General features: G+C 41.2%; 1 protein-coding gene across 9 annotated transcripts in view; it reads left to right on the plus strand.

Moving 5' to 3' along the window:
* The window catches only part of DST (dystonin), a 303289-nt gene that overhangs the window by 141182 nt on the left and 146653 nt on the right, over positions 1-15454 (plus strand). For all 9 annotated transcript variants that reach the window (XM_056344537.1, XM_056344539.1, XM_056344546.1 and 6 more), the window contains 5 exons: positions 12412-12524; positions 12662-12768; positions 13296-13415; positions 13751-13846; positions 13926-14053. In XM_056344537.1, the coding sequence (XP_056200512.1) occupies positions 12412-12524; positions 12662-12768; positions 13296-13415; positions 13751-13846; positions 13926-14053 (564 nt within the window). The remainder of the gene's footprint in view (positions 1-12411; positions 12525-12661; positions 12769-13295; positions 13416-13750; positions 13847-13925; positions 14054-15454) is intronic.

Genomic DNA, 15454 nt, shown 5'->3' on the forward strand with positions numbered 1-15454 from the left:
GTAAATTAAACACTAAACAAAAGTGAACATTTCTGGCAGTGATTCTCCATATGCTCTGTTTGCCTGTTGTAGTAGCTCCCAGTTTGTGGATCACAGGTGGTCTCAGGAACTAGTGTGAGCATCCTGCAGATGTTGCCAGCTGACGTGGTCCTCCAGGGTGGATGAGCAGACATGCCTGCTTGCGCAGCAGCTGGGTGGGACTGCGGTGCTGCCACCACCACGGGGCACCCCTGTGGGTGCACATCTGTCAGTTGTGGCCGGCGTGGCTGCCCCTCCTGTGCCAGGTGTGCCGTGCTGGCTGGAGATACCTCTCCTTACAAAAGCACCGTGCACCCGGGGCCAGGAGCAGTATCTGCTCTCTGCAAGTGGGGAAGGGGCAATTCAGCAGGGATGTGACTTGGGGTCCTGGAAGGGATTTAAATGGGCGCAGGTCTATTTTTAAGGGACTGATATTTAGTGCTATGACAGTAATAGCCAGATGGCTCAGAAATGGCCAGGTGTGTTAATGGTATCTCGAACTGGAGGTGTACTGAGCGACAGTAAGCTGTACATTGGATGGAGAGTGCACGTTTATCCGTGTCGGGGCACAGCAGTGGGGGCTCCCCACGGCGGGGTGGCAGGGCAGGGCCCGCAGCCAGGGCCCGTCCCACCGGCACCAGGGCAGCCCCGGCACTGGGCACGGCCCTGGGGGTGGGCTGAGGCTGGGCCTGGTGTGTGGGCCGGGGGGCTGGCTGTGCCACTGCAGGGGCTGTAGCTCGGCCAGGGGCCAGAGGCAAGAGCACAGCAGCTCCCGGAGGCCAGGAGCCACACTGTCTGTGAGCTGGAACCACGCACCAGCAGGCAGACCCATGCTCACAGCCCTGACGCCATTAACCAAAAGGCCCCCTCGGGATGCGCCATTGCAAACAGAAGCCATACGGGTCCGGCATGATCCCTACAGTGCGTCATCTGTGAGACAGGGAGATGTCACTGCCTGGTTCTAGGCGATGGGACTGGAGTGGCTGGTTATAATTGCCTCTTTTCCAGGCTTAAGCAGTTTTTTAATTTGTAAGTATGCACCAGCTTCCAGACTTGAGGAAATGGCTGAAGCTGTGGGGGGCTGGGCTGTGAATCAGTTACAGTGGGCAGGGAGCCTCTCCCCTCGGCGGGGCGGACAGCCCACCTGCTCTTAATGGCGAGTGAAAATAGTTTCATCTGGGCTGCTGGCAGCAGTCTCCATTCTTGGGTTTTTTTTCTGTCCTGGCAGAGGATCCCAGCACCTTTTGGTGCAAGCCAGCTAAGATTTATGATGCAGAACTGCAGGAGTAGTGCATGGGTTTCCCACAGCTTCCTGCTTCCCCCTAAGGCATGTGGGAGAAGCAGGATAAAGCCGACATTTCCCTGGCATGACTTAACTGTGGTACCCACTATAGCATCTCAGCAGAGATCAGCAGGCGGGTGTGTGGCAGCTGGGCGAGCCAGGTTCCTCCCCGTCTCCCTGCCCTCTGAGCACCCACAGCCATGCCGGCAGCCCGGGGAGGTGGGCAGCGTGCGGGTGCCAGGTCACACGCGCTCAAGTCTGTCACCTTCTCTCCTGAGCAAATGCAGGGTATTTGTTCTCTTTCCTCTAGAGCGACAAGGGTTAGGTTGTCAGAGCTTTGTGTAAGGGCCTCCAGTCACTTTATCTCTACTTCTATTAAGAATATGAATGAGTTTCCAGTGATTTTGCAGTGTTCTTTACATCAAGGAAAGTAATTTTATGAATGACAGAAACGAGAGGAAAAAATTACTCTATTTGAGGATCTTGGCTCCAGATACAACTTGATTCCACCCCCTCCCCTCCCCTCCCCTACAAATCTAGGAAAATATGATTTGTTCTCATGTGAGAAGGTTGCTTATGTTTTCTGCAGTTTCCAGTGGTCTTCATTTATAGGGTAAGATTGCAGACTACTCGGCTGAACTCTTGAAGAATATATAAAGCTTCCATTTTAAAACATCCTGTACATGGTTAAATCCCTCGGAAATGAATAGGGCTCCACACTGGCCTCCAGAACTGCCTCAGGGGGCTCCATTGCAGGCTCTGGATTTTGCTTTTCATGCCGTTTCATGCTGCATGTGAATAGTTGTACTTACATAGAAAGAACAAATAAAATTATAAAAGTCAGTTTTAATACTGAACACTACCAGGTTTGTGAATTGTATGATTTTATTTAAATAGATCAGCTTTCAGGCTGTTTTTTGAACCTCCACACCTTTCTTCAGGTCTGTGATCAGGCCATTAGTGAAAGCTACAGATACGCCCAGGGGATTCGAGAATGTGCTGTATGTCTCATCTGTTACGTAATTGGCTTTTTATAGCTTGATTTTATATTGAAGACCTGTGTTACTTACTTCAATATATTATGTTGGAAGAAATCTGACTTCAGGCAGTTTCAGAAGTACGTGATGTTTCTTTCATATCATTGTATCATACATAGCAAAAACCTGTAAACTACGCTTCAGAGTTGGAGGCCGACTTTGATCAGTGTTGTAAATGCCCAGGGCTGGGGCTGCCCTGGTGCCCCCTGGCTGCCCTGCTTCTGGCCGGTATTTCTAGTCACCAGACTGTGTTTTAGCTAAATGCTCTTGATTTGTGTTTTCATTTTCTTATATGCATGACTTTTACTCAGGAAGAAGAAATACTGGTTTTTTTAGAACTGTATTCCATTGTTAAAATATATAGAAACTTGGTGTCCATAGAGAATGAAGGCTAGGAGTTGCATGCCCGATGGGAGCTAGTAATCTAAATTATAGATCTACATTACACTTTGCAGATAACTTTATTTTAAAGCAAGGCAAATTTAAATAAAGAGTTATACCAAAGTAACAAACTGCTTTTTTTTTGACCTCAGCCTGCTGTGAGGTACATAAGGACTACAGGCAATTTCCATTAAGAAGTGTCTGAAAATGGAATTTAAGAAATAGTGAAAATATTAGCTGTAAGATTTACAGATAAATGGCACCTGTAGACACTTTGTTAAGGACAGTGGCTACTGATACTTAGAAAACAGACATGGTTACAGGCCAGCTTATCTTACTTTCTGAAGAAAAAAGTGAAGGATGGGCAATAGGAAGATTAATGTCAGATGTGCACGCTTTTTGTAAAAATGTATACGCTTATTTCTACATTTTATTTTTGTATTCTTAGAACTTTTACAATAAAGAGGTAATTTTGCTTCTAGCATCTACAAAAGGAATCCCAGCAAGAGCAGTATGTTCTTGTGTAACTAGATAATAACCATTTAATGAGTAGCCCCAGCGGTGCCTGTATGGTGAGAAATAGCATCTGTTCAGGAAGCGCTGCAAGGTCAGCTGCCAGATAAAGCTGTGTTTTTTAAGTTCTAGTTTCAGGTCTTAGGTCTCTTCCAGTAAATGAAGTGGGTCCAGCCCCTGCACTCTGGCCCTGTGGGTAAGCAGTGTGGCAAGGCTTGTGTCTGTGTGGCTGAAGTCTCCCTTCCATCCCCCAGAGAGGGTGCAGCCTCTTGAGAGCCGTCCTGGGTCAGAGCTGTCCCTTGAGCTGGGCTCATGTGTTGCCTGGGAGGGTGTGGGTCACAAGGGGTCATGGCTGTGCCGTGGGGAGGACTAGCAATTAAAGAGTCATGGGCCCTTGATCTGGCCTTTTGTACACCTTCAGCATAGACATGTCCAGTTATGTGTGGACTTTTAGGTGAATTTCATGCAAAAGATACTGGTTAGTGAAAAAAGTGTGCAGACTGTGTTTAGTTCAGTCAGCAGTCTGACAAGCAGGCAGGACTAGTAATCACATGAAAGATATGAAGCAAGAAAACAAGCTAGGTTGTTTCATGTAATGTTATACCAAGGCTTGCCGAGACCACATGCAGACAGTTGTCTACAAATTTTGGCACCACCTAACGAGAGTGATAAGTAATAAATGCTGCAGAGAGAGAAAGAGGTGTTAGAGTTTGAAGGTGTGCATTTTGAGCGCAAGTCTGAAGACAAATGTTTTTTACTGTTTTCTTAAAGAAGTGTGGGGATCTGATCCAAAAGAGCTTTGCTACTGGTAGACATTGTGGAAGACCGTAATGATGCCTGTAGTTTTAAGCTGTATACAGTTTAGAGAGAGAGTGAGGGGAAAAATGGCTGCTATTCCCAAAGAAAGAGGAGCAGAGGCTAACAATGAATGCAGCACAGAAAGAGTTAAGTACACTGGCTGCTTCATGTGGGCGGAAGAGGAGCAGAAGCTCCAGCAAAGAGCCTGTTCCCAAAGGAAGCAACAGTGTAAATGCTAGATAAAGTGAGAGAGACAAATTTTCCAGGGTCACAGTGCTTTGCTTTTGAAATATTACTATGATAACTCTGTATGCTTTCAGAATTACTAAGCATATGGTTTTTGGAGTGTGGTATAGCAGGGAGCAAGCTAGATTCCTGTTTGCTAAATAACTGTTCTGGTTTAGAACAAGCTGTTTCAAACTTACCCAGGACAATTTGCCGCATATGTATAGTTAGTTGAACACTTAGCTCCTGGCTGGTAGTAGTGCATGTGGCATCCCTCTGATGTTAAAACATGTTGCAGCTTATCGGGTACATTCCTTAAGGGGAGGGATAGTGATGCCTCTATTTGCCCTAGCATGTTGAACGCCCTTGGGGAATGAATGAGAAAGAAACTAAATATTACACAGTGTCAAGCCTTAAAATGCTAGGGGATATGTTTTAAATAAAGAGATTAGTTGGGTCTGCTAGTTTTGGCTTGCCATTTTATGACTCGAAATTTATTGTTACCCAGCTTTAATAAAAAGAAAATGTGAATTTGGGTGCGTTGCCCCCCACTTCCCACCCTCCTTGTTGTTCAGAAGCATGGTTGTTACTGTTCTCAACGTTTTTTGTTATGGAGAAGAAATGAAGTTGGAATTAAGAAGTATCAATTTGGGAAAAGATAGAGAACATTTTGGAAGATTAAAAACATTGACGAGCAGACATACTTTTAATGTTACTTGCTGGAGTATGCGCGCACACACACACGTGTGTATATATATATGTATATATAACAGCCTTAGAAGTAGCAAGTAACTTCAGCTGCAGCTTAATTGAATGCACTCAGAAAAATTCTGTGATGGCTCTTGGTAAAGGCTATATTAAAACAGTACTGGAAGAAGGCCTGCAATTTTAACATCTTGTGTTGTGGTGGTGGTTAGCCTTAGCGGGTATTAGATGGAAGACTTCCAGGCAGTTGGGTTGATTAATTTTAGAGCTGGACTTAAATGATGCCAGTGTATGTTGTGTTGGATCCTACTGCTAAGTAGCAGCTGAATGAAAGATAACGGTTTTCTTTTTGCAATAACTGAGAAGAAAAAATAAAAATTATTGGGATGAAATCAAAACTTTTCTCTTGGTTAGGCCAAGTGGATGTAAAGTGAAAAGTAAACTTTGGATTGAAAAGTCAGTTTTTAATTCAGCTTTCACGTGTCTCTTACCCTTTGATTGGTAAAGGCCAGGACACCCAAGGGTGTCCGAAGTCTTTATCCAAAAGGGTATGGTGTCTGAACAGTGGTGGTATATGTGCCTATGATAAATCAGACAGGGAGAGGTCTTGGTCTTCCAGCAATGCTTCTGGCAAATTTGTGGCACATGGAGAAATGGTTGCCTCCAAGGCAGGATGGCACAAGGAGCCTTTGGAAGTCTTCTGAACTCCTTGCAGTACCTCACCGTTCTTCCCTGTTGGTAACTATATTTATCCCACTGGGAAGGCAGTCAGTGCTGGGTTCTGGAGGGAGTTTTCTCAGGGAGCAGAACAGAAAAATAATGTGGTTGAGTTTTTGGTATTCAGACACTCCAAGGGAAGGCGTGTTACTTATGATTATGTCTGTAGATTGTACAGTGTAGGTTGAGGTTAACAGCTATGAGCCTAGTTCCTATTAAATTTTATCATAGGCAAAAATTGGAAAAGTTACTATACCGTTTCTGTTTTTGTGATGACAAAAACATCTCGTATTGCGAACAGAATGTAAAATCTGGTTTTAAAGCTGGTGAAAGGACTGACTAGATCCTTCCTAGTTTCATTCACAGGTCTTTGATGTTGCAATGCTTCAGTTTTGTCTTTATCTAGATCAATTGGTATGGCAAGTCAGAGTTTGGCTGTGCTAACAAAGGTGGGGCAGGAGGCTTCAACAGGTTTATTAAACTTGGTGCTTGTCAAATCAGGGACCTGCACAATACAAGGAATTACCTGAATTAGCTGTGTATATTGTTAGGGGCTAAATTAATGTTAGGGTACCTGAGGGCTTTTTTCCCTCATTTTGGTGCAGTTAAAAGATTAATTCTTTTTCTGTTGGAAGGCTTGATGTAACAAGGGTAATTCTGCCCCTCTGCTCTGTTCTGGTGAGACCCCACCTGGAGTACTGCCTTCAGCTGTGGAGCCCCAACGTAAAAAGGACATGGACCTGTTGGAAGAAGTCCAGAGGAGGACCACGAAGATGATCAGAGTCTCCTCTGAAGACAGGCTGAGAGAGCTGGGGTTGTTCAGCCTAGAGAAGAAGGCGGCTCTGGGGATACCTTATAGCAGCCTTCCAGTACCTAAAGGGGGCCTACAAGAAAGCTGGAGAGGGACTTTTTACAAGGGCATGTAGCAGTCGGACAAGGGGGAATGGTTTTAAACTGAAAGCGGATAAATATCAATTAGATATTAGGAAGAAATCCTTCACTGTGCGGATGCTGAAACACTGGAGCAGGTTGCCCAGAGAAGTTGCGGCTGCCCCATCCCTGGAAGTGCTCAAGGCCAGGTTGGATGGGGCTTTGAGCAACCTGCTCTAGTGGAAGGTGTCCCTGCCCCTGGCAAGGGTGTCGGAACTAGATGATCTTTAAGGTCCCTTCCAACCCAAGCCATTCTACGATTCTATGAACATGTTGGGATGTCTGAAGAACATACAGAAAATGTATCTGTAAATAGTGCGCTCTTGTTGCACTGTTACTTGCAATTGTTTTTCCAGAATTATATTCCTGTCTGAAAATACTGAGGTCTGAGACTGAAGGGTTCTTTCCTAGCATAGAGCAGGAAACTCAATGAAGCCAGAACGATAGTTGTACATAGATCCTTTTGAGACAAATCTACAATTTTGTAAGGAATCCAGAGCTTCTGAAAGGAGGGTCACCTAGGGTATAGTGGAAGATATGTTGACCCAGGAGTCAACATGGAACCTCCTTTCCTCAGGGTGGGTTTTTTGACACCAAGGAACTTGCTACAGAACCTTGTGCTGTGTGTCCATGTTGTGGTCCTTGATTCTGGTTATGGAAGAGATCTGTTCCTCCTTAATGCCACAAAGTCGTACCTGCTTGCCATTTTTGAGCAGAAACTCTCCTCTCCCTCCTCTGTAAGTAATCAGGCTGTGTGGAAGGAAATCTGAATTTACTCTCCTCTCTGAAACTTGAGGGTCCAATTTCTCTGAAACCGAGTTACTGAAACCAGCTAGTATTGTACAGCTTTTTTCCCGCTTAAGACACAGCATCCTTTATATTGAAGCTCCCATGTGACAATGGAAAAAAGATCAGGAGAATAACTGTGGTAGGCATATGCATTAGCAAAGGGTACCTCCAGCACTATAAGATCTCATGGTTATGACAATGTACACAGCACTGTGTCTGACATTGGGCATTGATGGACATGCATAGGTCACAAGGACAGTACGTGTTAGATGAGTCCAGGAGTCATTCTCATTGTGTTGATGCCTCCCTCAGTCTTTCCAAAGCAGGCCCTTTGGCAAGCTGTTTTGAACAAGACTTAGATTTGTACCTAACATGGAGACAAATTTTTTAGTAAGTTCCCCAACATTGACTCTACATATAAGCTGGTGTAAATATTTTTTAGCATTTTTGAAACTCTGTTAAAGGATAGGTTAAATGGTAGGTGTTACTGTATACTAGGTTAAATATTAATAGATTTTGCTTCATCATCTCATTTGTAGAGTTCCTGGGAAAGTAACAGGAGTTACATGTTAGAAGAGATGGAACTAAAATTTCTGTTTTACATGGACGTTTCGTATTTTCTGATTCCTTTTTGCAATCTTTCTGCTATTAACCAAAATCTCTAGAGTAAATGATATTTCTTGTGCGCCCTTCTGAAATGTGTGTTGAATCCTATCTGAGTAGTCTATTACTGTCTTTTTAAAAAACGTATTTGTGACTATATGTTTTGGCATGGCCTTTAATTTGTTTCAGTAGTCCTCCCATCCCTGAGAAATGCATGACTCTCTCTGGCACCCATCCTTTTCAATTGTCTGTGAACAATGAAGCAATGGATTTGTTTAATTTTTATAGGCATTTTGTGGTTACAGCAGTGGAAAAGTTAACTGGACTATAGTGGTGTGTACACTTCACTCTACATTGCATCTTCAGTCATGTTTTCTCTGGGACTTCTGCTTGAAAATCATTGTATTATTTCTGCTCAGTATAAGCCAAGAAAGAAACATCCTTTTAATATCAGGTATTACTCAGGCAGTGTCCAGAGTTTTGACTGAAACAGAGTTGTACAGGTTAAGCAGCTTAGATAGTTCATTAACATGAACTCATTAACAGTATTTTTGTGTGGAATATTACTCTGATGTAGGGATGCTTTAATAGATTAAACATTGTTGTAACTTGGGCAGCTGTCATCCAGGAACATTGAAGAGAAGGATGTGGTTTCTTCGTCATTGACTGGGAAAATAAAAGTTCGGTTAAATATCTTTTTCCACTTTGATATATCAAATTCCCTTCAAATCTAACCTTTTGTTTTAATGGGCAAGTATTGCAGCTGCTAGTTTGGATCTTAAACTGTTTTACTAGCTGTTATATTCTGGCTATGGGAAAATCTACATGTGCCTAACTTTACTGTGCACAACTGTTTGATTCCAAGGAGTCTTTGCAGAGTAAAGCTTGCATTTGATCCATGTAACTTGCATTATAAACCCCTTCATTTCTTTATGCTGTTCCACAGATATTTTTCAATTGCTTCTCTTTGTGGTGCTAGGTATTTGTTTTATTAAACTGATCATAATTTGGTCAGCTTCCTAATTTAGTGGTATTAAATCACAAGGGTTTTTTTTCCTCATTTCTGATACAAATTGTGTCTAATTTCCAACACCTACACTAACTAAGATCTCAAATGGCAGACACCAGTCTTTTTATAAATGAAATAATTAATGACTCACAATATAGAAGCCAAACCCCTTGACTAAGGTGTGGCTGCAGTAGCATCTCCTTTGCATGGAATGTTCCAACTTACTGGTGTTTGGGATGTTTATGTGTGTGTTTTGATGGCAGGGGCCCAGCCTGCTGAAAAATCTACCGTAAGATGACTCACAATATTATGACAGAAGGTAGAGTCATTGTCTTGTACGTAAAGTGCATTTAATTTAATTTGTTCTTGACTATGTATAAAACCACTTAATAGTGCTATGCAAGTTGATATAAAATATGTTTATAATACATGACAAATAGCTTCTACAAAACTAATGTATTTTCTCTTTTGCCTTAAAAATGAAAATGTTTGCCATGATGGGTGATGCTTTTAAATCTGGTGTTTACTTTAATTCGGACAATTAAATAAATACATATTAGAAGGATACTCATAACAATTGCAGTTTAAGCAGTTTGTATATTTCAAAATTCAAAAGAGAAATTAAATACTAAAGATACTGGAAAATATTTGTGGGCCTTTATAATACAGCCCCACAACACTCACTGTGCACAATATGTGCTCACTAATACTGGATTTCCTTCATTCTTCAGAGAAGGATGGTGATCAGTGATCACAGCACTGAAATCTGCATGTGCATGCTCAAATGCAAATTCCTGTGTACCCAGTTAGTGGACAGGTACTGCAAGCTTACAGCAGATAAAACCAACTTCTGTTTTTATTTAAAATCATGAGAAGACACTCTTAAACAAAAGGAACAACGTGGCAATCAGTGATTTCCTGAGCCGTGTTTTTGGATGTGTTTTTCTGGGCTACAAAAAGTCTCTTACTGAGCTCTGAGGGGTAAGCTCCTTTTCCTGTGGCTTTGCAACTATCCCTCTACTATCTGGGAAGAGGAGAGGATGCCGAGCAGAGGGTGGAGGCCCCAGGCCCCTGGCAGCATGCACTTCCATGGCCAGTACCAGGTGCTTCTGCATTCAAGTCGTATTACCTGTCTTTTCCCTTTTATAAGTTGCCAGTGGGCTTGTTCTCAGTCAGCTGTTGAGCCTTCTTTCTTCAAAAAACCAAAGGCAAGCACTATCAAGACAGAGTCTTCTGTAGTATTTTCTGGTAGATCGAGACTTGAGATAAATATAGACCAGCTAATCTAGGTCAGTGTGCTATGTGTTAAATGTATAATTAACTGAAAACAGCAGTTTTTATGGCATTTTTCCCTTGGTTTTAAAGGGGAACTGGAATAACCTTGTGCTGGTAGGAGCTGCAGGTGTAGGAAAGTATGTTTAAAAGGGGAGGAAGAATCTCACAGAGGGGGCAATTCTTCAGATGGGGAGTGAAGCCACAGCACCAGTGTAAAATGATGTATTGGGCAACAGTAGTTTTTATTGATTTTTACCTGTATTGCAGTGAGAAAAACCTTACCTCTTCTTCATCTAAGCGAAAGCTGTATTCATTCGAAGGAGATTATTGTGTCAGTGTCTCTGCAGCTTGCAGCTCGTTTTCTGGGAATAGTCAAGATAACTTGTCCTTTCTTGTTCTGAGAGTTGGCAATCGAACAGGCAGCATAAATGATTCTTGGGCCATTTTTATCAAGCGTGAAGCACATGTAAAGAGGGCAGGTGAAAAAATATAACCAAACCGACAGTGTATGCTTATAGAAACCTGCTTCCATTGTCAAAACTGTGCTGTGAAAGCAATCTTTATTACTCATACCATCTCCATTATTGTGGCTGAAACAGGAGACTGGAGTGCTCTGTTTCTTATTCTGGTATTGTCTTTTATTCTTCATGGATTTTCTGTGCTGCTAAGAGCAACAGATAGTGGTTTCATTACGTTGTTTTCATTGTACTGATATTCAGAGGAGAATGGCATAAACTTGATCATGCTCCCACTAAGCATATTGGAAGTGGAAAATCCCTCTGGTTTGGGAGGATTATATTTCTTTTTACTCTGTTTAAGTTTTATTATTAATGAAATGGTCTTTCGTGAAATAATAGGTGCTGTATTATTATCTGTTTTGTAAACTTGTCTTCTGAAGAGCACAAGGATACCAGTAATTCCACAGGGCTGAAAAGAAATATATTTTTATTTACAGTGTCCTTGTAGTTAGTTCAAAGACAAACTTGTATTGAGTTTCCCAAAATTAATATCATTTTGTGATCAAGGGTATTTGGGGTGTTGCCAAATGAATTCTTATCATTCGTTAACGATGTTAACAGTTTTATTTCTCTCTGTTGCAATTATTTAAAGCTTATGCTAGGTAAAACAAAAACCCCACCCCAGTTTCTTGAGGGAAAAAAAAAAAAGAGAAAATTTTAGGACGGAATAGTTCACTAAAGCTTATATGTCATATTCTTTTGGGGTTTGGTTTTCATTTTTTTTCAGTGTGAGTCTGGTTTTCAGTAGCATAGGATTTCAGTAGCAAGAGTTTCAGACCCTTGTGACTCTAGTTGGCTTCAGTGGGAACATGCTCTGCCCTCAGAATTGCAAGATCTGAAAGCCAAGTACCACATAGCAAACCTGAAGGACAATATGAATTTTGAAGTCTAACTAATTTAAAACATTAAACTAGTGACATCAGTACAGGATAATACTTACGGCCCTTAAAAATGTTTATAGTTAGTATTGGCTTAAGACACATATTTTGTTAAAACAGGAGTGTTGTGGCTGGCAGTGTGAAGGTGTAAGCGCATGGGGCTGAGGGTTGTCTACAAGAGAACTGGTAGCAGTGTTTATCTGAAAGCAGGGCTTCAATTCAGTTTGAACAAGACTTCTTTAAAGCCCAGTAAGAATACTTGTCTTCCAGGTTAAAGTGATGTTTTTGTGACTGAACTTGTTTCTGTATGGGTTCTGACATGTACTGATGAGTTTGATGCAGAATGATTTAAACTTATACGGGCAGTAGAAATAAATGAGTCCTAAGAGAAAAGTTGAGTTTAACTTCATCAAGGGCAGTGGAAAGGACAAGGTCTGATAATACAATGGCAAGGCACATGAATAAATATGCATAAGAAAAGAAAGATACATTGAAACGCTGGCTAGAAACTTTAGCTTGTAGATGAAGAAGAACTGACAGCGTTGGTAGTTGCCTGCTGCTTGGTTTATCACTTAGCCCTGACCTCAGCTTGCTCACATGATGTTAATGAAATCCTTTTTGATGAAAACTCTCTTGCTGTATCCATCCATGCTTTTGGTTTGATTTACTAATACAGCAGTCATTTAAAACTGATAAAGAGTTCTAATCAAGTGTTATTATTTTTATTTGGCAGGCCGGACCTGATAGACATGAGTACCGTTGCTGTTCAAAGCAACCTTGCAAATTTAGAACATGCTTTTTTTGTAGCAGAAAAACTTGGTGTTGCCAGGCTTCTGGATCCTGAAGGTAAGATAGCTGCAGAGGGTTTTGTTTCAAAAACTCTTTAACATTAAAATAAAATCCAGTCTGCCTGCAGGTTGTAGCATATTTGTGGGCATTCTTACAACTACCTGGTAAAGCGCTGTTCTGTCTTGCTCTTTTAGATGTCGATGTTTCCTCACCTGATGAGAAGTCAGTAATAACATATGTGTCATCACTTTATGATGCATTTCCCAAAGTACCAGAAGGTGGTGAAGGCATCAGTGCAAATGTAAGTAGGAGAAAAATACTTGTGTAGTGTGTGAGGTTCATTATACAATTCTTCATTTCAGCTCTTAAATGTCAGCTGGATCTTCCATCGGTCTGCTGTCACACTTCTCTTTGCCATGATTTTCTAGGTTGAGGTTTTAGAGTCTTAGCAGCTATTTATTTCATGGTCTGGACATGAAAATATTTGTGCAAAGAGCTTAACTAAAACCAATATAGCTTAGGTTGGAGAAAGATAAAGGTTAGAAAGATAAAGGTTTTCAGTCATGGACCTATAAATTGTGCCTCTCTGATTCTTACATATTTTAAGTTTATTAAACTGGAAAATTTTGTGTTTTCAGTGGAATTATTTGGGATCAGAACTGAAGAGTGAAATCATGTATTTGGAAGCTTTAAGTGGGCTGTAATGAGCAGTTGCAGGGTTTAGAAATCTTTTTTTCTGTGTGTGTGAAGACTTCAGACTTAATAGATAAAGCAAAAATGAGCTCTCTGATTTTCTTCTGATCTCTAATCCGGGTTGTGCTTTGGTAGGATGTTGAAGTCAAATGGGTTGAATATCAGAATATGGTGAACTACCTCATGCAGTGGATCAGACACCATGTCACGATAATGTCTGACAGAACATTTCCCAACAATCCTGTGGAATTGAAGGTGAGGTGTAACGTCTTAAACTTCTTGTTGGAATGACACTTTATCTTACTGGCTCAAAGCATGCTTGAACAAATGAAGTGCTTGTTGATTTATACAGTCAAATCAACTGTAGAACAGTACTACACCTTAACCATTTCAAAGTACAATAAATAGATCACTAACATATGAGCAGTCAATAGCAAATTTTTAGCTTGTCACTGATCATTTTTTGTGGAAGTCAAGTAGAATAGTATAAGAATTTTTGTCAGCTTACAAAGAATATTAGGAGATGGTTTAGAGAGTAAGGTTATATTCACTGTAACTAAAAGTTGATGATGGTTTTTGTGTTTCTGTAGGCACTTTATAATCAATATTTACAGTTTAAAGAAACAGAAATTCCACCAAAGGAGACAGATAAATCAAAAATTAAACGTCTATATAAACTGCTAGAGGTAAGTTTTAACATGCATTGAAATGCATAGAAGTCCCCTTTCTGTGGCTTAAAATAACAAATACGTATGAATTGTTAAGGTCTGGATAGAATTTGGACGCATCAAACTTCCTCAAGGCTACCATCCAAATGATATAGAAAAAGAATGGGGAAAGCTTATTATTGCCATGCTGGAAAGAGAGAAGACCCTTCGTCCTGAAGTAGAGAGGTATGCTAGTAAATGTTTGACAGGCTTGGTTAATACATTTACTGTTGTTTTAACCTGTACTGAAAACTGTAAATGCTGTTTTCCATGATAACATCCACATTATTTTTCCAGATCAAGTAATTCTGCCTTTCTTCAAGGCCTGAAGTTCTTTACCTACTTCATAGAAGCAGGTCCAGATGGATAACTTCAGTGGTCTCAGAAGCTGAATGATGAATAATAGTATCTGTGCCTCAGATTGTCAAAGCACTTAGATGCAGCTACCTTCTTTGTACAGTTAGTCATAGCTAGGTTCATATCACGTCTGCGGTCTCATTTGGACTTAATTTCATATAAACAATATCATTATCCTTTAGAAGAAATGTATATTTCACTTGGTGCACAGCATTATAGGCTAACGTCCTGTTCTGAGATTATAAGTTGCTTGTATACAACAGCACACAAAGCATCGAGATGTGCCGAGTGCATAGCAGTCTTCCACGGCAGTAGAATGTGTGACACTGTTTTGTACATCACTAACAACATGCTGGGCATGTGTAAAATCCTGATGCAGTCATAAAGCATTTCTGCTTTGTAATGGTGTAGTTTTTGAGTTCTGTGACAGACACAGGTACTATCCATTCATTAATTAAAAAACCCCTTTAAGTTAATTGAATCTTTGGGCTTCTATCTGCAGTTAGAGTCCTGAGTCTGGATTCATTCTGCTTAACTTCAAGCATCCAGAGGAGATACCTGAGATGTGAATCACTTTCTAGAGAATCAGGCACTGGCTTTCTGCTGACAAGAGGGTGATCATTCTCTCCGGTTTAGGCACCCGAAAGGAAGTGTGAAAAGTCAAGACCATTGTGTAGGAAGTCCTCAGAAAGGCAGATTTTAGCCAGAGAAGATCTTGAAGACGGTCAGAGTTGATTATATATGTGTCATGCTTACAAAAACATGAGCATAACTGAAATGGCAGATTCACCGGGAGATTTCACAGCATCCTGCTGCAGGAGAAGTTCCTATAGAGGAATACGAAGTTGTCCCCTCAGTATAGAGTTGTCCCCCCTCATGGAGAGGAGAAAATTGGAAAGCAGCAGAAGAAATACAACCTGCTAGATCTTGTAGATTAATCTGTCCTGACCTGCCAAAAGCAAAGCTAGTGCCTGCCCTTGCCAAAAGGAATTCTATTCATACTTGCAGAAGGCTGGATTATCTTTGTTGAGAATGTTTGTAAATGACATTAGTTTATTTATGTTTTTGCTCAGATGGACTGAGCACAGGTCAACAAACATAAACTTCCCACATTTCAGGGCTGTTAAACACACTTAAAGTGACAGATTGTACGGTGATGGTCACTGCATGTGGTGGTCACTGTAAAATGAGAGAGAAAAGTGATTCTGGCTCAGTGATCAAGTTAAAATT

Source organism: Falco biarmicus, chromosome 6, assembly GCF_023638135.1.
Source record: "Falco biarmicus isolate bFalBia1 chromosome 6, bFalBia1.pri, whole genome shotgun sequence".
In the NCBI taxonomy this organism is placed as follows: domain Eukaryota; kingdom Metazoa; phylum Chordata; class Aves; order Falconiformes; family Falconidae; genus Falco; species Falco biarmicus.